Here is a 24,164-nt window from a genome sequence, read left to right as displayed (position 1 = left end):
TTCTTGCAGGATGGTTGAATTTCACCTTGTTTCAAGCAGAAATCTCAAAACCTTTCAAAGACTGAACGAGCAGACATACACCATGAACTTTTGCATATTTAGAGAATGTGCTGCCTCTATTTTTCAGCCTTTTACTTAGTTTCAAATTCTGCTATAACCCTCCTCTGGTTGTCTTTAGTATGGGAAAAATGTCAAAGAAACTTATCTCTCTGTAGTGGTGAGCTATAAAGGGCTTTAGGCTATGGGGGGATCTCTGAGGGTCTGCCAGAATGTCCTAGGCAGGGGTGTTCTCCTGGGCCCTGGTGCAGTTTGCAGAATAAGCCATCAGGAGCAAACATGAGCCAGAGAGTGTAGGCGAACGTAGGGTGGCTCTCAGCAGCCTGAAGCTATGAAAGCCTCTAATCCAGCTCCTCTTTTAACTTTTTCCAGGACATTAAGGGTATGTTCTGACTCAGGGCTTCTTCCTATTGCTGCTTTATCTGATGTCATAACTGGTCCCTCCTGCAAGGCCTGGGAGACAGTTACCCTGACTTGGAGCAGACCTTCCTCTACTTCAGTTTCCACTCACCTCCCTTCCAGGTTCTGGAAGCAGAGGGGATGTAAGGTCTGAGTAGAGTTTTGCTTGAGCTGGTAGGTGAACTTAAGGCCATGGTGGCTGAGTCCACCACTATGCCTACCAAGCTTTGTGTGCCGCTCACTGACTCTGTTACCATGGCCCTCCTTGCCTACAGCCCTTCATCATGTGTATATTTTGTGGTCACTGTTGTCATGCCACATGAGCTAATTTAAGTGGAATTATTGGTCCTGCATTTTTTGGTCACTTTGAACCCTCGACAGAACTAATATGTATTTTAGAATGACCATGGAAAATATGACCGACACCGAGAAGGAACATTTTAAGGTTGGTGACGCTGATTCCATAGCCTGCCAGGCTCTTACCCACAAGTAGGCCTTGGCCTGGTTATCTCCCTTTCCAGCCTGCAGAAAAACAGGCTCTGTACACAGATGTGAAGAGCTGTGCTTGAAGAACCAGATGCCCAGCTACTAATGTATCAGCAGACCTGGGCTGGCTGAAAATTAGGAAGAAATGTGCTCTCATCAAAACATGCTTTTAAAAACTGTACTTAATGTGTGGAAATACTGTGTTACAGCAGAATTTTTTTCTCCTCAAGAACAAATGCCATTGAGCTTTGATTTCAGGCAAGCTTGAAGTTTTCTGTTTCCAAGTAAGTGTGGAGCAATAGGACGTGATTTCATGAAATACAGTGTAAGATGCTCTCTGGCGTTTAAGATAATCACCAGGCCTTGTATTGGTGGGATTTTTTTCAGGGTCTGATTTTCAAAGCATCAATTATAATAAGGTGCTTTTGGCATTGAAACCGTTTTTGGAAGAAGATGTACTAACACAAATTTAGAAGAAAATCTGCTTTAGTAAAAAGGAGGAAATTATTTGATGCTTCAAAAGTCCTGTGTTTTTTGGCTATTAGCATGCATAAACGTGTGTTTAATAAGGCAAGGCTATATAAATTGAACTTTTCCTTTCCAATGAGTCAATTGTATATCTTACTCAGTGAATGGGTACTCCATGTAGTAAATTCATAGAAAGATTGAATTGTAAACTTTACAAAAGATTGCTTAGTCACTGATGGAGTCTTAGAATGCAATCATTCACCATAGATTTTGTGATGGTCAAATATAAACAAACTTTGGTAAGAGTAATAAAAATAATTAGTAATGCTTTGGATGCAGCTCTAATGACGTGACTTTTTTCCCGCCCTCTCCCCCATCTTGTTTTTACCAGTAGGTTCTGACAGTTGGAAGTGTCGTGTACAACATGCGGCGATTAAGTCTTTCACCCACCTTTTCAATGGGATTTCATCTGTTAGTTATTGTGGCTCTCTTATTTTCCCATGTGGACTACGTAATTGCTGAGACAGAAATGGAAGGAGAAGGAAATGAAACTGGTGAATGTACTGGCTCATATTACTGTAAGAAAGGGGTGATTTTGCCCATTTGGGAACCCCAAGACCCTTCTTTTGGGGACAAAATTGCTAGAGCTACTGTGTATTTTGTGGCCATGGTCTACATGTTTCTTGGAGTCTCTATCATAGCTGATCGGTTCATGTCCTCTATAGAAGTCATCACATCTCAAGAAAAAGAAATAACCATAAAGAAACCCAATGGAGAGACCACCAAGACAACTGTGAGGATCTGGAATGAGACAGTTTCTAACCTGACCTTGATGGCCCTGGGATCTTCTGCTCCTGAGATTCTCCTTTCGGTAATTGAAGTGTGTGGCCATAACTTCACTGCAGGAGACCTCGGTCCTAGCACCATCGTGGGAAGTGCTGCATTCAACATGTTCATCATTATTGCACTCTGTGTTTACGTGGTCCCTGACGGAGAGACAAGGAAGATTAAGCATTTGCGTGTGTTCTTTGTGACGGCAGCCTGGAGCATCTTTGCCTACACCTGGCTTTACATTATTTTGTCTGTCATCTCTCCTGGCGTTGTGGAGGTCTGGGAAGGTTTGCTTACTTTCTTCTTCTTTCCCATCTGTGTTGTGTTCGCTTGGGTAGCGGATAGGAGACTTCTGTTTTACAAGTATGTCTACAAGAGGTATCGAGCTGGCAAGCAGAGGGGGATGATTATTGAACATGAAGGAGACAGGCCATCTTCCAAGACTGAAATTGAAATGGATGGGAAAGTGGTCAATTCTCATGTTGAAAATTTCTTAGATGGTGCTCTGGTTCTGGAGGTGGATGAGAGGGACCAAGATGATGAAGAAGCTAGGCGAGAAATGGCTAGGATTCTGAAGGAACTTAAGCAGAAGCATCCAGAGAAAGAAATAGAGCAATTAATAGAATTAGCTAACTACCAAGTCCTAAGTCAGCAGCAAAAAAGTAGAGCATTTTATCGCATTCAAGCTACTCGCCTGATGACTGGAGCTGGCAACATTTTAAAGAGGCATGCAGCTGACCAAGCAAGGAAGGCTGTCAGCATGCACGAGGTCAACACTGAAGTGACTGAAAATGACCCCGTTAGTAAGATCTTCTTTGAACAAGGGACATATCAGTGTCTGGAGAACTGTGGTACGGTGGCCCTTACCATTATCCGCAGAGGTGGTGATTTGACCAACACTGTGTTTGTTGACTTCAGAACAGAGGATGGCACAGCAAACGCTGGGTCTGATTATGAATTTACTGAAGGAACTGTGGTGTTTAAGCCTGGTGAGACCCAGAAGGAAATCAGAGTGGGTATCATAGATGATGATATATTTGAGGAGGATGAAAATTTCCTTGTGCATCTCAGCAATGTCAAAGTATCTTCTGAAGCTTCAGAAGATGGCATACTGGAAGCCAATCATGTTTCTACACTTGCTTGCCTCGGATCTCCCTCCACTGCCACTGTAACTATTTTTGATGATGACCACGCAGGCATTTTTACTTTTGAGGAACCTGTGACTCATGTGAGTGAGAGCATTGGCATCATGGAGGTGAAAGTATTGAGAACATCTGGAGCTCGAGGAAATGTTATCGTTCCATATAAAACCATCGAAGGGACTGCCAGAGGTGGAGGGGAGGATTTTGAGGACACTTGTGGAGAGCTCGAATTCCAGAATGATGAAATTGTGTAAGTTCTATATTATATATGTGTGTGTGTGTGTGTTTCAGTGTGTTTATGAATGTGAGTCTGTGCATCATTTTTTAAATAGCATACAAGGAATGGAATAGCTTTTATACAAGATCTCTTTCAAAATATCAGTCTTTGCTTGGGTGCCAATTGTCAATATGCTCTACACATAGAGATCTTAAATTTATTTACATCAGAATTTTATTTTTACTTTTATACTTTTACACATTTTAAGTACATTGTGACTATGATAAAATGAGTAATGGGACACGATTTATCAGATAACTTAGGCTGAAAAATTTGTCTTCTATTTTGAATTACATGGTATATGCTCAGAAAAGGAATATTTAAAACATCACAATAGGTCTCTAACTTCATTTCTGAGTACAAATTGAGAAAACCCAAAAAGGAAACACCTCTGAAAAGAATTTCCTGGCTACCAGGGCTGACTGAGAATATTTTTATGGCTTTTATGTGACATTGTGTTTTGTGACAATATAAGTTAATGTTTCTGCTTAAATGCCAATGCTAAATTATGACTTCATAACCAATCCTGCTTCTTCAGTGTTATGCCAATATGGGAAAGTCCATCCAGTCCTTTTGTAGTTCCAGTCTGGTTTTATTTTACATCCTTATTAAACAAACCCTCTACCCTGCTGATACAGTGATAAAGAAATAAGGTTCTGTCCATGTGTCTAGTTGTCAGGGAGCAGGTCAGAGAAAAGAAGGAACAATTTATTCTTCCTCTTGGTACTTTACAGTGGCACTGTGCTCATGTAGTAATATGAAGTACCCAGTTGTTAAGTGATTCTTCCACTGAGAGTTGATATTTAGAGGGCTGTTCCCCCTTTGCCTAGGAAAGTGTGTTGCACTCAACTCACCAAAAGCAAACCAGAAAATTTGACTCTATGAACAATTTCTGGGAGGGAGGGAGAGAGGGAGACTGGCAGGGAGGCTGCCTATAATATCTGCAGTACAACAGAAGACATTGAAATGAATGATTATGTTGGTTGAAGCACTGGACATTTAGAAATTTCAGGGAAGAAAAATAAATATATAAATATACTTCTAAAATAGTTAACTCTTATGATAATGGCATATGATATGCCAAATGGTGAATGCATGCTCTTTAAATATGAAATCTCTCCTACTGAAAGTGAGAGAAAACAAACCAAAAAGGGAGGGGATGGGCAGAGAGAACAGATTTTCCTGAAAGAGCCTTTCAGTGTCCTTACATCTCTTTGTTGTTACACTATAGTGATAAGTAATGTCGAGTACCGTATCACAATGAAATCAAGCAAAACAGGGATTCTAATATCCATCTTCTGATGTGTGTAGGGAGCATAGTGTTTTTGTTTTGATTAATATCTATTTTGTGTTAATTATAATGTTGTTAGTGTTCCACTTATTGAGATGTGTTTTGTTGGGATACTTATTTTACTGAAAGATAGTGATCTAGTAGCAAATTAATATCCTTCATATGCAAGAAAGAATTTTTTCAATGGTCTTGCATTGGAAAGTTCACGTATGCTCAGGTTAACACAAATGAACTTTATTCCTTTGCTAGGAATTCGTTCCCTATTGATTTTATTTTCCCTAACAATTATGTTTTCTCATCATTTCAATTATTGAACCCTTCTGTAGTATATAGTACTTGTAATCCATGTAAAAGTGTATTGCATATTGCTAAAGGTATATTTCATGTTGTTAAATGAACTCATAAGGGTAACCCTTAAAACACCTTAAATCTGTGTTTTGTTTTGTTTGTTTGACTAAGCATATTTTCTTTTGAAAATTTAATCTTACCTTTCCTTAAGAATAAGGACTCTATGCTGGTTTATTTGAAAAGCAGCTTTTCCCTATTTATTCTGCTGTTCAGGACTTTTACCAAACCATAAATAACCTTCTTTTGGGTGGTACAATGCAGAAGAAAAAGGAAAAGGATTTTTAAAGAGGATTGACATTGATTTGATAGAATAACTTATTCTGCCAAGCTCCATTTAAAAAACATTCATCTTATGCAATTAAATTGATTTTATTCTTGCTAAGGAAGGAATATTGCCAAATTCCATTTTTAGAAATTTAGATTTCTTGTGAAAATTGGTAAACATTGGTGGAGTTGGTGAAAATTGGCTAATAATTCATGCCATCTCTGTATATTTGTTCTTAGGAGTATTCAAGATCCATCGCAAGTTTCTTGCTCTATAAAATTGTTACTATACTTCATTTGCTCAACTGAAATGTGAAATTTTAGAAATGGCAAAGCATTTAATTTATAAGTGAAATGAAATTACAGACCTACTTTTTTATATATTTTTAATTTTGAAGAGATTTCATCTTGACTTCATAGAGGTTTTTTACTGATAAGCTTTGTAGATGCTAAATAGGCCTATTGATTGTACAAATTTGTTTGGCTGGGACTTAACCTTAAATTAAGCACCAGGATTCAAACACAAGCTTTCTAGAAAAACGTATTATCAAAGATATTTTGATTCCATGTCTTTGCTATTGGGAATAGTGCTGCAATAAACATACAAGTGCATGTGTCTTTATAATAAGAATGATTTATATTTATATTCCTTTGGGTATATACCCAGTAATGTGATTGCTGGGTCAAATGGAGTTGTGGTGCCCTGTTAGCAGCTTAGAAAATATTATTTTTTAATGGATCATTTTTCCTTTGGCAGTGGTCTTATTTCCATACAGTCAGATCCAAGTGAAAGAGTTTGTCATCGTGCAATGGAGCCAGGCTATGGAGACTAAACCCAACTTATCTTGAAGAATGAATTTTTAGCTCATCAAATTACATAGTTAATCTTGAAAGATGTCCTCCTTCAAAACCTACAGTACTTAAACAAGGCTGATGGCACCACTAAGCTTTATTAAGTACTTTGAAAAAAAATTTTGTTGGTTTAAAGTTGTGCACAAAGCCAGACTTTATGATTCTTTCCAGAGCACCATAAAGAGATTCCTGGAAAAGCCTACATTTAAAGGCTAATTTTAAGAAGTCCCTAACCAAGGTAGAAATAAGTTCCAAATTGATCAAGGATGGAAAATAAGAGGCAGTGTAGTGTTACTGATTGTTCGATTCCAAAAACAAGATAGATTCCTAATCTTTGATCTTGTTTTTAGTGTAGAAGTCATCATTTAAATTTATAATATAAAAATGTCTATACATATTTATTCATATTTTCACATAAATGAGTTGAATTATTTCAGCTTGATAAGTGATAAGTGATGCCTGTAATTTCTAATAAAATATATTCTCAGCAAAACATTTTAAAATTACAAAGCAAAATCCCATTAAATAGATATAATTAACAGCTAGCACATGCTTTTTTATAAACTCAGTCAATGACACATACTAAACCAATGCCAATCAATTTTGACTTACAACAGGGAATTCTGTCTAATGTTAACAGCTAATAAAAAATAAATGAAGAATATGCTAATTTGATTTGTGGTTTGGTAGGTAATATCCACAAATTTGAAGTGCTGTTAATGATTGTTCTTTAATGGTTCTAGTTTAATGGTAATAAGTATTACAAAATATTGTTTGGTATTTCAAGTCTAACATTAGCTTAACTGTTTTGGAAAAATGTTAAGGCTAATTAACTAATGTAGATACAAATCAAATTTAATTACTTAGTTATAGTCCAGTGATAATATTATTTTTGGAAGACGATTCAAAAGATTTTGAGCATTTAGTATTATATATTTAAAATACAGAGTTGAAAAATCAGAGTATGTAAATTAGAATATTTACCTAATATACTCCTTAGAATATCAGTTTAGCAGAGGTTCCTAGTCATAGTATAATATATTAAACAACAGGCCTACCCAAACTTAATTTTGTTTTAACAACTATTATATTTTTAAATGTAGTTTTAACTTCATAGTATGTATAAGACATCTCAACAAATATAGCTGTCTGATGCTCAATATTTATATCACATTTTACTCTTTTTGAAAAAAAGACTAGAAAGGAAATAAAATTTCAGTATCATATGGGTTCTACAGAATTATTATCATATTCCAGGGAAAATTAATATTTTATTTTTGTTATTTATGGGACCTGTGTTATTTTCTTGTTCTATAGAATTCTTGTTCTAGAGAATTCTATGGAATTCTCTCTAGACTTAGCTTTATGAGATGGCAATTCAATTCTGAGAGTAAAACGAAATACATTAAGACAGCCAGATGTAAACAAGATGAAATGAAGATATTAAAAAAACTTGAAGTGATCAGAACAGAAGAATAATTGTGTGGAGAAATCAGAAATGATGAAAAGTATTAGAAAAAATATCACAAGACAAGAAAGGCTGTTAGGACATACTAATTTAAGTCCAACATATTCAGGCTTTACTTTATAGCAGTAGAATTTTATCTGCTACCTTTAGAGCATACTTTCATATTGACATAGAATTTTCCTAGGTAATGTGCTAATGTAAGAAATTTGTATGGAATAACTTTAGCATTTGAATGGATTTCTTCTTTAGTGGATTATCTTTTCAGACCAGAATATTTATCTCTTTTTAGAGCCAAATCACATATAGTATCATCTGCAAACCTAAATTATAGCTACAAGTTTTTATAAATGCATGTTTTCTGAATGCATAGCTATTATAAAAATAAGATAAGAGCCAAAAACATTTATGAGTCTGAATTTAGTACTGCAGGAGCCTAAATTGATTATGTGCAGAAAGGTTGTTTACCGAGGCAACCAGATAGCCACATTTGCTATTATAATCTTATTTTTCCAGCACTAATTAAAGCTTGGGGTTATAGTATCATTATGTAAATGAATTTTGTCTTAGCAATTGAGATTTCATAGTTCAGCCATATTGAAGTGTTTAAATTACGGGCTCTTTTCTTAGTCATCATTCAAGGCCATTACATAGAAGGCTGATTGCTTTACTGGATTAGGGGCAGAGGAGAATTTATATATCAGTTAATCTGCACATATTTAATAAGCTATGGATTTGTGGCCAGTAGTGGGCTAAGAATTATAAAGGAAATACAAAAAATATGCTCCTTATACTCTAAAATGGGAGATAATGAGATGGTGCATATTCTGATAAGGAGAAATATCATTTCAAAGACGTTTTGTAAACTATAGGAAGCCTTGATTTTAGACGAAATATTTTCATTTGCCTTTGGAGGACAAAAGCATAATTTAAAAGAAAAACGGGATGTGCACTGTAAGATGGAATCAAACCTTGGTAAATCTAAGAGTATGGGCAGTTCCAATAGACAGGACCATTATCAAAATTAATGAAAGGCTAAGTGAAAGTACATTTTGTATAACGGGATTTTAAATCATTATGAGGGTATTTAAATCAATCTGAGTACATCCTTTAAAGGATTATTGTTTGTAGAACCCTTTTTGTTTGTGGAATGTGTAGAAACAAAATTTAGAAGACTAATGGTATTACTGTACTATTTTCCAAGCACTTTCTCAAATGTTTTTTATACATGTGATATTATAATGACCTAATGAAGTAAGTGACCTTGCAGAGGAAAAATTGAAACTTAGATTAAGTAATTTCTTCAAAGTGCCAATAAATTATGGATCTAGGATTTGAACCCTTTTCTATTTGAAATAAAAGCTTATGTGCTTGTTTTTCCATACTACTTTGCTTCTTGAAGGTCCTAAAGAGAATTTAATAGATTTGTAGTAAAATATTGTTAGTACTTTATTTTTCTCTGTGTTAACTAGTCCTTGGGTTTCTAGGAATGGTTCTGTTTTACTTTAATCCTATGGCCATTGAGCAGATTTTGAGGAGTCCTTAGCCATTGACAATTATCTACTGTCACGCCATTTTCTCAGAGTTATTACTCTGCCATCATCTTGTAAAATCTGAGTGGATTTTACACTAAGTTGTGAAATGGGAAGAGGTTTTCTTGGTTTACTTTCCTTAGGATACCATTAACCAAGGGAAGGAGATTTAAGCATACTTAATACTTTTGAGTAGAGCAACCTTGAGGGTCTAAGACATACAAGAGGTTATTTGTTGTTATTTTGCTTCTCTGTCAGCTAACAAAGCAGAGATGTGGAAAATTGCCTATAGGCAACATCGTAATATCATGGTAACTAACTGAGATTTTCATATAAAATATCTTCATCATATTCCCTTCATGGCTGAAATCTGACCATTGGAGATTTATTGTTTGGGGCAGAACATCGATTAGTCCCTTATTACAATATAAATGCCATGAAACTCAGAAGGTTAGCCTTGCAACAGTAGAGTTAAATGGCTCTGGGCCAGTGGCAGGAAAGGGTGAGAAGATAGCTGAATGTACTGTGGGCAAGTGGCATTTGAGATAATCTTCATAACTGCCTTGGGTGAGCCCGCTGAGGGTCCCAATGGAAGGTGCTGAGTGGGCAGGCAGGACTCAAGCTGCTGTCTTCCCACAGTGCCTTGCAGTTCCTGCCCTGAATTTCTAGTGGGAAGTCCAGAAGGCCCTGGGAGGGAAAGCAGCAATTAACAATATGGAAAGAATTATAGGAAATCTCTTCCATTGCTTCCTCTTCTGGCTCGACACACTGCCTATATAATACCCATCTATTTGCCAAAGGTTGAGCCAAGCCAGGGCCCTTTCTTTTCACAGACTTATACAGCTGTTTCACTATAGAGCCAGGCTAAATAAACAATTCTTTTTCATTTCCTGCCTTTCTCCTGAGGACTTGGTGCTGTAGATGACCATTTATTTCTTTCCTACAGTGTCTCCACAGGGCTAAATATGGGAATAGGCATTGTGTTCTTTGGTGACAGTTGAAGATATGAAGGTAAGAACGAAAAGCAGAACGTGAGTCCCTCACCTTTCAGGCTGGTGCTCATGACAACAGAGCAACTGGGTGTTGCAGTATACTTAGCAATTCACATATTAATAAAATACCCTAAGATATTTCCCAGATACAGTTTATTTTATTTTATTTTTGCTTTTCTATGCTTACATATGAGATATCTGGGATCCTAGGTATTCTGAAGCCTTGTGGTGACCCTTGAAACCAAGGCCACACCATTTTTCCATGACAGATTTCCTGAGATAAAGATGGGGTTAGGGGGATCGCTCAACTTGGAAATTTGAGCTCTGTCTCTGTCCCCTACTAGCATTGTGCCTTTCAGCCAGTTACTTAGGTTCTGAGTCAACTTTCTCACCTGTAAAATGAGGAAGATGGTCATGGTGTTGGTGATGGTGATTTTGGATATGGTGGTAATGGTGGTGGTGATGGTTGTGGTTGGAATGGTGGTGGTTCTGGGTATGTTGGAGGTGGTAGTGATGGTGCTGCTGATGGTGGTGGTGGTGGTGGTGGTGGTAGTGGTAGTGGTGATGATGGTGATGGCACTAAGATTTATTAAACAAGTTTCCTGCTATTCTTAAAGTATCCAAATGACTTAATCTTTACAACTATATCAAATAGCTACTCTTGTTATACCCATTTTACAGATGAAGAAATTGAAGCTTAGAGATTTAACTTTCTCTGGGTCACACAGCTAATAAAGGGTGGATCTAGAATTGAGCAGGACTGCTTGACTGTAATGCCCGTAGAGTTTTATTCAGGGCTGTTTCTTCCTTTGAATGACTTCCATACACAGGGAGGAGTATGTTTCAGGCTGTGGTGCAATGACACTAACCTCAACACAGGCTCATGCTGCTCAGAAGATGAGAAACTAGAGCAGTCATTTATCTTTTCTGGGATTCTAGAACGTGTATTCACCACGTTGCACCCCGTGCCCCACTCTCCATTAACCTAGAAGACCATGAATAGCTGAGTTTGAGAGGCAAGGGAATGCTAAATGTTGTAGTCCCTCCGTGTAGCTGACCTACCTAGTTATTGTTGGGTTTGGTTTGTTTTCTGTCACACAATATTTATTTCCCTTTGTTCCTAGTTTTTAAAAAGAAACTTCTTTATTCCTAGTTTTCTGTCATTGCCTGCTTTGGTGCTGTAGCATTTAACTTCCTTATATGGCTGAATAATGAATGCAGCTTTTCTTCATAATTGAAATATGAGTTTCTTGGTCTTTTTTTTTTTAAATGTGTTACCAGACAATCTAAATTAATGACAACAAAGAATTAGTATCAGTGGATGCTGTTACCTTGTGTCAGCACTAATAAGAGGTTAAAACATTATATTCCGTGACCCTGGAGGTGGTTAACAGTAAGAATTATTTATTAGGAGACTTTCCTAGAATAAGTGACCTGCATGGCAGTTCATCTCATAAAAAACTTAGAATTCCAACCTCCGCAGCACATAGAATTTTTAGATATATTTTTTAGATGCCCAATTCCAAGTTATTCTTATTTCTGAATTAAATTCTCTCTGGAGGACAAGAACAAACAAAAAATTCTACCTAAAATGACATGAATATCCAGTTATATCTTGCATAAACTTTATACAAAACCAATGTTCAGGTGTTTCTATAACAAATTTGTTTTTGAACAAAGTGGTTTTATTTTAATTTTTTACCTTTTGCAGGCAAATTATTTGTCTATTTGGAGTAAGCCTGATAGCAATATGTTTTTAAATATAATTATAACCTTTAAAAGAAGGCTGCAACTGTTAGCTTTCAACAAAGAACATTTGTCTTACACACACACACACACACACACAATTATTAAGGAAAAAGTGGGAATGCAAAATTAAGTCCTATTTGCATAGATTTTAATTCTTAGGGCACAATTAAAGAAAAAGAAAAATCCTAACGTTACAAGGATAAGTTTCCTTCTTGCACACTAACCATTACAATCTTAACTTGACACAGTTTTTAAAAATGTGCTATTCAGTTCCATGTGTATATCTGTGTTCCTGGGATCTGTATATCACCTGAGAGAGAGAGAGAAAGAGAGAGAGAGGCAAAGATGGAGGAAGGCAGAGAAGGAGGTGGAGGCAGGGTGAGTAAGAAAGAGGGGTGAAGAAAGGAGGCAGACGGAGGGACAGAGACAGAATATACAGCCCTGATTAGATTTCAGCTATGCCTAAAATGAACTGAGGCCTGGAATTAGTCCATACTCTTGCTCACGCAAACAGAAGACAGTATGAGAGTAAGGAAATAGAAATGGGATTCACTCAAGCTGCTTCTTTATTAAAAATAGACAGCAACTTTGTCCTTGAAATCAAGTGTATGTGCCTGAGTGTGTTTGAGGAGCCAGAAGTAGCCTGTGGAATCCAGAAGGGCTGGGCCCTATTCGTTGATTCCTGCTTCCAGCAAATATTCTATGAGCATCAATCCCATGCCAAGCCCCTTGTAAGATGCTGGGACAACAGTGGTACCTAAGACATAGCCTCTGCCATAGAAAACCTCAAGCTTTACTAGAGGAGATGGACATACAAGTGTTCAGTCATACAACAGTGTGTATGTTTAGTCACCCCTAAAGCTTCTCGGTGCCTGCCTTGGCCTCCTCCTGTCAATGCCACCTGATGGGGCTCTTACCACTGGTGTTTAGGCTGAGAATAAATGATGAGCTGTCAGTGTTGTTGCTGTCCGCTCCAGGAGCAACCCACCCCCTGTGCCTGCTTTTCCCCAGAAGAAAACTACAGGGCTCTCTCTCGTCTCCTGTCCCCATCCCAGATGGCTCCTATCACAGTTTGGCTGCCTTCTCTGATGGAGACCAGAAGAGCAGAGATTAGGAACAACTCAAATCTGATTCATTTTTCATAGCAGTAATGAACTCAGAAAAATGTGAAGTAGGGAGAGAGTTTTGTCTTCTACTTTGCTTCTTAATCCTGTGCATTACTAGGGGAAGCATACGTTACTCACATCTGAGTCCTTTCTCTCAATGGTATGAGTTTATTAAGCATAAACAAATGAGGCTACTACATACATTGAAACTACTTAGCCAGGAATCTGATGAGCTGGGCTCAGTGCTTTTGGGGTCTTAGGCTCAGGTGGCCTGGTAGCTCAGAATATCCTGACATGGTGTTGAAGGAGGCCAGAGAGATTACCGAGAAAAGACAAAAGATTAGATGTGCGAGTCTTTCTGAGCTGTTGTTATTATGCAAAAAAGAACCCTATGTGGGTGGTTTCTGGGATGCTATAAGCTGATATGTTCTAGCAAGTAATTTATCTGACCTACACATGGTCTAGTAAAATGGAATAATATTAATATAATGTAATAATAATATAAACATTAATATGAATATGTAAATGTAGAAGTAAACATAAAACAAATTAATGTAAAGAATATTAAGTCCAGATATTCATCTGACAATATCTAGAGCTAAACTATCCTGCGGTTGTTATTTGTTTGGATAACTTAAGTGTCCTTGATAAGTTCGAATTATTTTAGGGAAAGAGCATCTTTCCCAATATCTCATGACTTCTGTAGCTATTGTAAACTATATTCTCTTAGATAGATCTGTTTTTGATTATTTGGTTATTAATTCTATGCTCAATTCTTGCATATGAATCACTTGAGACATTTTGAAGTAGATCTGGGTCTTTGGCCCTGAAGTTTTCCAGCTTACTGTTTTATGACTCTGTGCATTTACCTTTTGTGTGTATGTGTATATATATTTATATTTTTATATATATATTTTTATATATACACATATATGTATATCCATCCAAGCTGTCATGTGCTTGACTCCAGCTATCTTCATTTTAAACATGTTGCTTCCTAAACATGAACATGGAATAAAAGTGAATGATAGATGTTCATTGTGGACACATTGCCATCCAAAGGCTATTTTTGCTGGTAACATAATGACTAAAGGCACATGCTTTAGGGCCATACTAGCCTAGGTTTAAATCCTCATTCCATCTCTGCGACTCATGCCTGTGGTCCAGCTACTAAGGAGGCTGAGGTGGGAAGATCACTTGAGCCGGGGAGGTTGAGGTTGCAGTGAGCTGTGATCACACCACTGCACTCTAGCCTGGCTGACAGAGTGAGACCTTGTCTCAGAAAAACAAAAACAAAACAAAAGAAACAAACAAAAACTTCAAACTCTTCAGCAAAACTAATCCTAACACTTGCTTTGAGAGCCAATAAAATAAAGTGTTAAGTTGAATATTAAGAAACATGTCTTGATTATGTTTTTCTTACATTAGTTTACAATTCCCAGTGGTGTCTCATGGGCCAGCCTTCCCAAAGTTCTTGTTCTTCTTTGATATTAGGGAGAGGATCAGAAAAAAATACCTATTTGGTACTATGCCTATTACCTGGGTGACAAAATAATCTGTACACCAAACTCCCATGACATGCAGTTTACCTGTATAACAAACCTGCATATGTAGCCCAAACCTAAAATAAAAAATAAATAAAAATAACAATTGGTCATACTGAAGACAATCACAAGACTGAGAGATGGGAGAACTCTGCATAATCTTCAAAAAGCAATCAAATATCAGTAGCCTAAGACATTTTAAAATGCTCATTTGCAGAGACCTCTGTACTTTGCCTCCTGAGAGAAAGGTTGGTAAATTATCATTTTTATTTTTGGCGCTTTGCTTTTTTATCTACCCTTTCCCAGTGGGAAAACGTGATGCTTAGGGCAAAGCTAGGTTTTGATGAAGTTCTTCCTGATAGGAGGCTTCTGTTAGGTTGGTGCAAAAGTAGTTGCTGGTTTTGTCATTACTTTTGAATTAAAACTAGCAATTACTTTTGCACCAACCTAATAAAATAGAGAATATAATCCAGGAGACAGAATGGAATGCAGAAGGAAACAAGTATTTAGGAATCAGGAGATCCAGAACCAACTTGTCTCATTAGGCTACTGGTCTGGTTAATTGGTCGCTACCTAGACCAGCAGCCTTGGGTGAGTCATTTCGTTTCTCTGAACTCTTCAGTGTTCTTGATAGTAAAATTAAGGCATTGAAGTAAACAATCTACGGGTTTTCTTCCATCTCAAAAATGTTTGCTGTCCTGAGAGAAAGCAAAATTTTTTTAAAAAATGATACAACACTGAATAAGATTTAGAGTAAAGTATAAGGAAATTATATATTTTTTTATTTTCTAAATTAGTCTATGCCTTACTTTTTAAAATATAGTTATTTGCCAAAAAGAAACATTTTGAAAGACAACAAATATATAAAAATAGCTTAAATCCTTGTTTCTTAGAGAGTGTTGGTAGCTTATAAACTTGTAGAATTGTATATGTTAAATAGATGATCTACTAAAGTGAATTTTGTCAAATTTGTTTGTCTTATATAAGTTGGCATTCCTGTCACAATGTATTTAGGATAACAATATAACTTATTGTCCAAATCAGAGCACTTTTGTGAGTAAAAGAGGGCACTATTAATAATTATGCAGATACAGGCCGGGCGCGGTGGCTCAAGCCTGTAATCCCAGCACTTTGGGAGGCCGAGACGGGCGGATCACGAGGTCAGGAGATCGAGACCATCCTGGCTAACACGGTGAAACCCCGTCTCTACTAAAAAATACAAAAAATACTAGCCGGGCGAGGTGGCGGGCGCCTGTAGTCCCAGCTACTTGGGAGGCTGAGGCAGGAGAATGGCGTAAACCTGGGAGGCGGAGCTTGCAGTGAGCTGAGATCTGGCCACTGCACTCCAGCCTGGGTGACAGAGACTCCGTCTCAAAAAAAAAAAAAAAATTATGCAGATACATAATTAAGAAGTATGGCACAGTCAGCCTAATTTGAACATCTCTGTGCTTGCTGTCTCAGAAAAGTGGAGAGGTTGCTTTTTTTTTTGTCAGAGTCTTGCTTGCTCTGTCACCCAGACTTGAGTGCAGTGGTGCAATCTCAGCTCACTGCAACCTCCGCCTCCTGAGTTCAAGCAATTCTCCTGCCTCAGTTTCCCAAGTAGCTGGGATTACAGGCACCTGTCACCACACCCAGCTAAATTTTGTTTTTTGTTTTTTGTGCTTTTAGTAGAGATGGGGTTTCGCCACGTTGGCTGCCCTGGTCTTGGACTCCTGACCTCAGGTGTGATGCATCCTTTGTCTTGAACTCTGACCTCAGGTGACGCACCCGTCTCGGCCTCCCAAAGTGCTGAGATTACAGGCCGTGCCCGGTTGAGATTGCTTTCCTTTGGAGATACGTGGAATATGAGAGCAATAGTCCTCTGAAATGAAAGACTTTGCATTTGATGTTTCTGTTTGTTTGCTTTGCCTACCCACATCCTATCCTTTTTGTAATACAGCTTGGCTAGTAAACATGCCTGCTGGAATGGAGACGGGAAAGTAATTAGATAAGTGGCAGTGGAAGAGGTAATCCATCATGCTTAAGCCATAACTCCATTGGTTTGCTAGTCACACCACATTGGTAGTTGTTGTTTTTTTTCCCCCATATGGATTAGAACAATTGATTTTTATTCTATGTCTTCAGGAAAATTGTAGTTACAGGTGAAGTAGATATGTAGGACTGTGAGTAAAGTGTTAACTCTGCAGCAGTCAAAACCATTACCAATTATGTCTAATTTTTCTTTTTCAATGAGAGACTCTCTGAAGTCCCCTCCAGCTTTAAAAAGCAATTATTCAGCAACATCACCACCTCTCCAGCCCTGAGACTTCCTGACCTTGTCTTACCTTATCTGACTCTTAGACTTGGTTGTTCAAGCCTGGAGAAATAGTTGGTGCACTTCTGAGTTACTGTGCCTTATAGGCTATCCTCATCAGCCTTCTTCATGCATTCCATGAATAGTCCTCAGTCTTGTCCTTAAATACGCTTTCGTTCCTTTTTACAATTAATTTCTGAGCCATATATTTCATGCTCTTTGGTAGCCAGATGACATAAATCTGTGTCCTTGTTTCCCAATATTGCCAACTGCAAAGAGTTTTCTCCAGTTGATACCTGTTGTCTTATAAATATGCACCATTGTCTTCTTTATTTAACCAGTAGTATTTTTTCAAGGTGATTTTGTAGGAACAGAACAATATTGATCTTTATGCTAAGCCAGTTTAATTCAAATCAAGTTAGCTATATGTTTCCATAATAAATATATTGACCTATCATAAATGTATGGCAAATTAATCATATTTGCTGATTTTAAACAGGAGAATAGTTATTGAGAAAGTACCTGAGCAATGAATAAACCTCCAAGAGACTAAAACACATCCTCATTTAAACATGACTTAAAGAATTTAATATTTTAATAAAGTGATAGACACTGAAAGATCAATCGAGGCAAGAACAACGAAGAATTTAGCACAAGGAAAAATCAGTCATGCAAGTACAGAATCAGAATTAAGCTTCAAAATATTCTTAAGTGAAGTAATTACTGAGAGCTTTAGTTATCCACACATTCAATGTTACTCAGCAGATGTACAAATAACACTGTGTACTGGTCCCAATGTGCTAGGGACACAGCAGACATGCTGTCACATTAAAACACACCTTGTCACTAAGTCTCATGAGGGACCTCATATGTGGCTGCAGATGTAAACAGATGTTTGCTTCCCCCATGGTCTAGTTGTCTTAGTGGTCAGAATCTCAACAGTTCCCAGAGTTTTGGTCTTAAGATAAGATACTGTTTTCTAACAAAATCAACACTGAAAATAAGAGACAGCAAATAATACAATTTCACTCACTAGTCGTTCTGTAACGACTTTGATTCATGTTTCATTTTATAAAATGCTTGAATCGCATGAGCTATATGTTTATATTAGAGAAACCAAGGTATTGACTTTCTGTTTCTAAATTTTCATGCTATTATGGTGCGATTAAATGTTAGGTTAATTCTATAACCTAGTATCTAGATTATTTCTATAACCTGATAGTTCATGCTATTATGGTGCCATTAAATGTTAGGTTATTTCTCTTACATAATTCTTACAAATTTTCTTTTTTCATTAATATAAAATCTGATGCTCAACAAATTAATTTTCTTAACTGTTGGTTGGCAAATCCATCTGTTTTACTACATGCACATCTAGTGAGACACATCATTGTGTGCTTGTAACAGGTCAACCCATAGTTTAAGAGAATATAATGCTGCTTTTTCTATGTATTTCTGTTATACTTGTATTTATCCACGGATTAGTAAATATAAAAATTTGCCTTATGAACAAAGGAAATTTAAATGAAACTTCTTGGCATGTATTATACCTTTGTATGCCTTTGAGCTCCCTCTTAAAGGACATTAATTTGTATCATGCTGTGCAGTGATATTATATGTAGTAAGGTCTCAAACTACAGGACATGAATGTTTTCACTTGCATTTGAAATAAGACTTTCGTATAATTTGGAGGGAAAATAAGTATAGCATGTAAAGCAGACCAATGTTATTAACTTCTGAATTCCTCCTTTATCTTTATTAAGAGAAAAGGGCTCTGCTTATAAAGATTGTTAAATAGATCATTTGAAAAGTCAGCAATGATAACCAGAAAAAATACCTAAATTATACTCCAACATTTCAGAGGACATTTAGATGAAGTCAATAATACCAAAAATATCCATCAATAGTTTTCATCTATAGTAAAATTAGGTTGGTGTCTTCCTAGTTGAGCTTATCATGATAATACTCTAAATTATTATCATGACTGACTCACGCCTTTGCAATTTTAGCAGCTGTGGTTTTGTGGACATAATATTAGCCAGTGAGTTTAGCAGGAATTTCTGAAGTCAGTAACATTACCTGTACTGTCTTTGGTCTAAACAGTCAGTAGTGCCTATGAAGCATATTCTAGCAAGGAAACAATCTGAATCTCTTTGCTCTTAAGGTTGTGCCTCCATTCCCATAGTGAAGAATCTGTTTCAATTAAAACCGCATACCTCCTCCAAGGCAGTGTTAAATTTATGGCAGTGAATGCTATAACTTGCTAGTTATTTCCAGCTTTTAATCCAGTGCCTAATATACCATAAATGGTTGTAAATATATGATTACAAAATAGATGTAATATCCCTCTATGTAAAAGAGCTTTTCTATTCTCGGGAAGGAGAAGTAACACATTTATGAAAGCTAGTTATATGTGAGGTAAGTACACTTAATACACCATCAGGCCATCTCACCAAAAAGGTTATAACATTTTATAGACGTGGTCACAATTGCGCGAAATCACTTTCTCCATGACATTAATATATTCTGACATATCGCTAAGCAGCCTGTCTAATATGAAGAGTATAGCAATGCCATGAAGAACATGAGTTCTGGAATCAGACCATTTGGCTCAAGACCCAGCTCAAATATTTATTTGGAAGGTAATATCGGGCTAGTTATTTAATATCCCTCTGCCTGTTTCCACATATAAAAACAAGATAAATTGTTCTATATCAATGGTATTTATGAAAAGTAAATTACATAGTATATACAAAAAGGTTAGAATTATGCCTGACACATGGTAAAAATTCAATTTTGGCTGTTGAGTTGTTGATGATAAAATAACTTAGATGTCTGTATAAGAATAGGATACCCAGTATAAGACAGTTTTAAAAGACGAGGAGAAAATTGTAATTTCAAAAACCAGGGATGGCTACTTTTTACATTTTAGTATGTACAGGTATAATCTTTGTTTTACTCTTGCTTTTTTGTGAAGGTTTGCATTAAAAGTATTCATTATATGAATAAAATTCTTTAAAGTCTTAATATCTAAATATTATTTCATTAAATGAATACAATTTCTGTAATGAAGCCCCTATTGGTTTTTGTTTTGACATTGTTCTTGGTTTTTTTCAGGTTTTTTTAAAAAGACAAATGTTTATACATAAATAATATCATAGTAAACATTTTCGAGAAAGCAAAAAATCTTGGCTCACATTTTAGATTAGTTCTTTAGGCTAAATTCTCAAGTTGGAATAAATAGACCAAAATGTATAGACATGGCAAGGCTTATAATAACTTTCACAAACTATTTAAAGAGAATCTGCCTGAATTTACATTCCTAATGTGCATGTGTAATTTTCTGATGAGACTGGTTGTTAGAAATCCTTACCAGTGCTTATATATAGAAGTACTTTAAAGTTTTTTGCTAATATTTACTGAGTGTATTCTGTGCGCAAAGTGTTATGCTAGCTATTAACTTTAAATCAGTTACCTTTGAAATGTGCCTGCATTTGAATACTAACTATTATTGTTCAAAACTCTTCTTAAAATGCTCTTTGAAATTATCTTCAGAGCCATAAATAATACCTATTTTTGAAAGTTCCTAATGGTATTGTCTTACCTAATCATTTATTTCATATGACAGTGTTAGTGCCAAACAACTCTAGGCTGGCCCCAAAATCAAATCCAATCTAAAAAAATTAATTATTGTTCAAAATCATTTATCAAGCCTGCAGCTGTAGTGCAGTATTATAGAAAGGGCACATTCTTAGGGTCAAAACATCCTGTTTTGAATCCCATTTGATGGTGTTATGTGCATGACTAATTTAGTTATATGTTCTTGAGCTTAGTTTACTGAGAAACGGTGAAAATGAAATTCTCAAAGTGCTATGTTGAGTATCACAAGATATAAGGTATGTGAAAATGCTTTTTAAATAAGAAAATGACATGCAATGTACTCTTATCAAATTTTGAAGATAACTTATAGGTGAGCTCACAGAGTGGGAAGATAGGTTTAAATAGCATGTCACCACAAAAAATAACTGTGAGGTAAGACATATGTTAATTAGCTGGATTTAACTATAGTGTATATATATTTCAAAATATCATGTTATACATGTAAAATATTTTTTCTAATTTAAAAAAAATGAATACATTTTAAGAATAATTATAATTACTATATTTTCATCATAGGAAAATCTTACAATTTTGTTTTTCCCCTGAAATATTTGCAAATAGATTATCTCTAAAGTTTTCTTCTTTCCTGTAATACTCATATACATTATTAAACTATAGATAGAATATATGGACTTCTTTTACTGGTCATCATCTAGAAAGCTTTGAATGAAAATCAAATGAAATTATTTTCAATGTGATCCCTAGCTCTAGTAGATGTTATTTTCCTCCTAGTTTGGCCAGTAGCAGGTCATACTGAAAGATTTTGCCAGTATTTCTGGTAAGTCAGGATAATTTAGTGTTCTGATGGCCTGATTTTTTTCATTACATCCTTTCATTGCCCTCAGAGGGGTACTATAATACTCGAACAACCCATTTCCAAGATTTATCGTCTAAAACTTCAAAGAGTCATGTGTTCTATCCCTTGCCCCATGATTTATTAAAAAGTTAAAACATAAATTTTTATTTCATAGATTTTCTTTAGTATTTGCTGTCAGAAGTTGCCCCCTTTTTCACTGTATTTCTTCTCCTCCCCCACCCCCTTTTTTCTCTTCTCACTCTTAATCCATGGTTGCTCCTATTCACTAGCTTATTTTAAAATAGCTCACAGAACTCCAATTTTGATAGGGCGGGGGTGGCAGATATGCAATAGCACCACTAATAAGTTTTCAGATTAGTTGGTTGGTTGACAGATAGTAGTGAATTTGAAGGCAAAGCAGGATCAAGGGGACCACACATAAATGACTACATTCTCACTGCCATTTCTGTGTTTTAGATGGAAAATGGTGGATGATGTGGCACTGGAATGCATACGTCCCACTATATTTTGAGCAAGATGATTTCTACTGTAATTATTTCCAAAACCTTGAGCTTGCTATTGCTCTTATTCCTTTCCACTCTCCAGCCTCATTATATGCCACCACCTCCAACACTTTTCCTATTCAGCAAGCTATGCGGGTTGGACTGTAGATGCAGGTTGGGCTGTAAGAATTACAGTATTCTCAAGGAATGACTGCATACCTGCTCTTGATAAATGGAAGCTCAGATGTGGTGTTATGTGTGAATGTTTCTGATATGTGACTTTAAGAATGTTTGGGGGTTCAAATTTATTTCCATCCAGAAGCTTGCTCTGGACAATTCTAAAGTAGGAAGTTCTTGACAAAGAGCCTAAGAATCCATTATCTTTTGGCTATAATGCAGGACAGATTCCTGATTTTTCTCTTGACTCCAACTATATTCCTGAACCCTGAATGTACAGATCTGTTTTCTCCAATAGGAAAAAAATTAGAATATACCCTAGTAACAAAATATGATTGGGAACTTACAGGGGTATTTTAGTCAACTAATAGGTTCTTTCACATGAATATCAGAAGCTGTACTGATGTGACTATTTCATGGAAATTTGTTCTGAGAAAAGGACCTTGTATTCTTTGCTCTGTGTCTCAAAATACAAATGACTATAGAAAAAGCAGCATTTTACAGGTCTGTCTTGAATTGGTATATTTGTAATAATGTCAAAAGCAATATTTAAATATAATCATTGACTGACTTAAAACATGTTATATAAATACAAATTTTTCCATTCCTATGTAGTTACAGTTATCAAAAAAATTTTGTTTTTCTTATCTTTCTTTTCCATTTTTCTATGATTCTTATGGCTATAGTTTTTTTTTCTATTTCAATATCTTTGAATTCAATACTTAAAATGTGCTCAAACGCTCTATCTTTCAGCATAGCAGAATTAGTCAAGTGCAAGGGATAATAAATTTGTATGACTAAATCTTGACTATACTCATGAGTTTTAAATATCTAACTGGAGCCCCTTCAAAATATAGGTCTTTCGTGCTGTTTTACCTTCACTGTTGCATATGTGAAGGCATGCTTCCCTGTGTAGAAACTTGTTCATTAGAAGCTATGTCATTGTAGTTTCAGTTCCCCCAGTTGGGCCACCTACTTGTTAATCTTATTTTTCCAAAGCCATCCTAATTGCTGTCTCCCTTCACCCAGATTCAAGCAGTTGAATTATGTTTTACTGTGTCCCTTGTGTAAAGGGAATGTCCAAAGTGCCAAAATTTCCTGTGGTTTTTGGAGGAGAATGGAGAAAATAAAACAGGAGAGAATCTCTTCACTTAGTGCTTCCAAATTGGCCTTTGTTTGTGTGAATCTGCAGAGGTGTGCTGCAGTGAGGATATCCACAGTCTACGCTAATTTATCAAACTGTTGATAAGGCTGGGAGGATTATTTGAGTACCTGCTTACAGAGAACACCTTAAAGACTTTTGAAGGTATAAGTTTAGATCGGGTGTATCTGGTTCAATTCCAAAGAAACTTTTGGCAAAAAATGTATTGAACTATATTTGATGCCTCAAACTATGTTAGGAGTTGGGTGATAGGGAAGAAAGGGTAGAAAAGAAACTAGAGGTTGTAGAAGAATATATAGGGCTGTTTTTGTGGCTAAACTCACATTCTGGCATGCTGGAAGATTATTAACTTGTTATGGGGGTAACATATGTGACTTTATCACTTATGGGATATACTCTGTGATGCCTAACATGGTTATATGTGAGTCCCTGCATTTGTGAGTGAGTAAATGCAAACTGGTTAGTAGATACAGTCACCAATGAAGATCCACAGGACAGAAAAGTCACCTGAGAAGAGATTGAACAGGAGGCTGACTCCTTGTAAAGAGACTTGGCCAGAAAAGCAAAGTGTAACTCCTCTTAACCATCTCCTTTACCCGAAGGATCCTTCCAAGAAAAGGTTTAGGAAGGTCACGTATTAAGAATATATTCACTGAATGTTCACAAAGTGCCAGGATATAAGGGTAAACAAGATAGAGGAGGTCTTTTTTGAAAGAAATTGACAGTTTATGCAGCCCAGCGATCAAAATGCAGCGCACCAAGAGCTGTGG

The 24,164-nt window shown here is 36.3% G+C and overlaps 1 protein-coding gene across 15 annotated transcripts in view; it reads left to right on the top strand.

Annotated features, from left to right (window-relative positions):
* Nucleotides 1-24,164, top strand: part of SLC8A1 (solute carrier family 8 member A1) — a 386,248-nt gene that overhangs the window by 76,198 nt on the left and 285,886 nt on the right. For 10 of the 15 annotated variants that reach the window (XM_025354380.1, XM_025354365.1, XM_025354379.1 and 7 more), the window contains one exon: nucleotides 1,802-3,633. In XM_025354380.1, coding sequence (XP_025210165.1) covers nucleotides 1,835-3,633 — 1,799 coding nt within the window. In that variant the 5' untranslated portion in view covers nucleotides 1,802-1,834. The remainder of the gene's footprint in view (nucleotides 1-1,801; nucleotides 3,634-24,164) is intronic. The other 5 variants (XM_025354366.1, XM_025354378.1, XM_025354373.1 and 2 more) reach the window with 1 other exon arrangement.

Source organism: Theropithecus gelada, chromosome 13 (genome assembly GCF_003255815.1).
Source record: "Theropithecus gelada isolate Dixy chromosome 13, Tgel_1.0, whole genome shotgun sequence".
NCBI lineage: Eukaryota > Metazoa > Chordata > Mammalia > Primates > Cercopithecidae > Theropithecus > Theropithecus gelada.
Note: the sequence above shows the minus strand (reverse complement) of the source record. Positions and strands in the feature narration are given on the sequence as shown.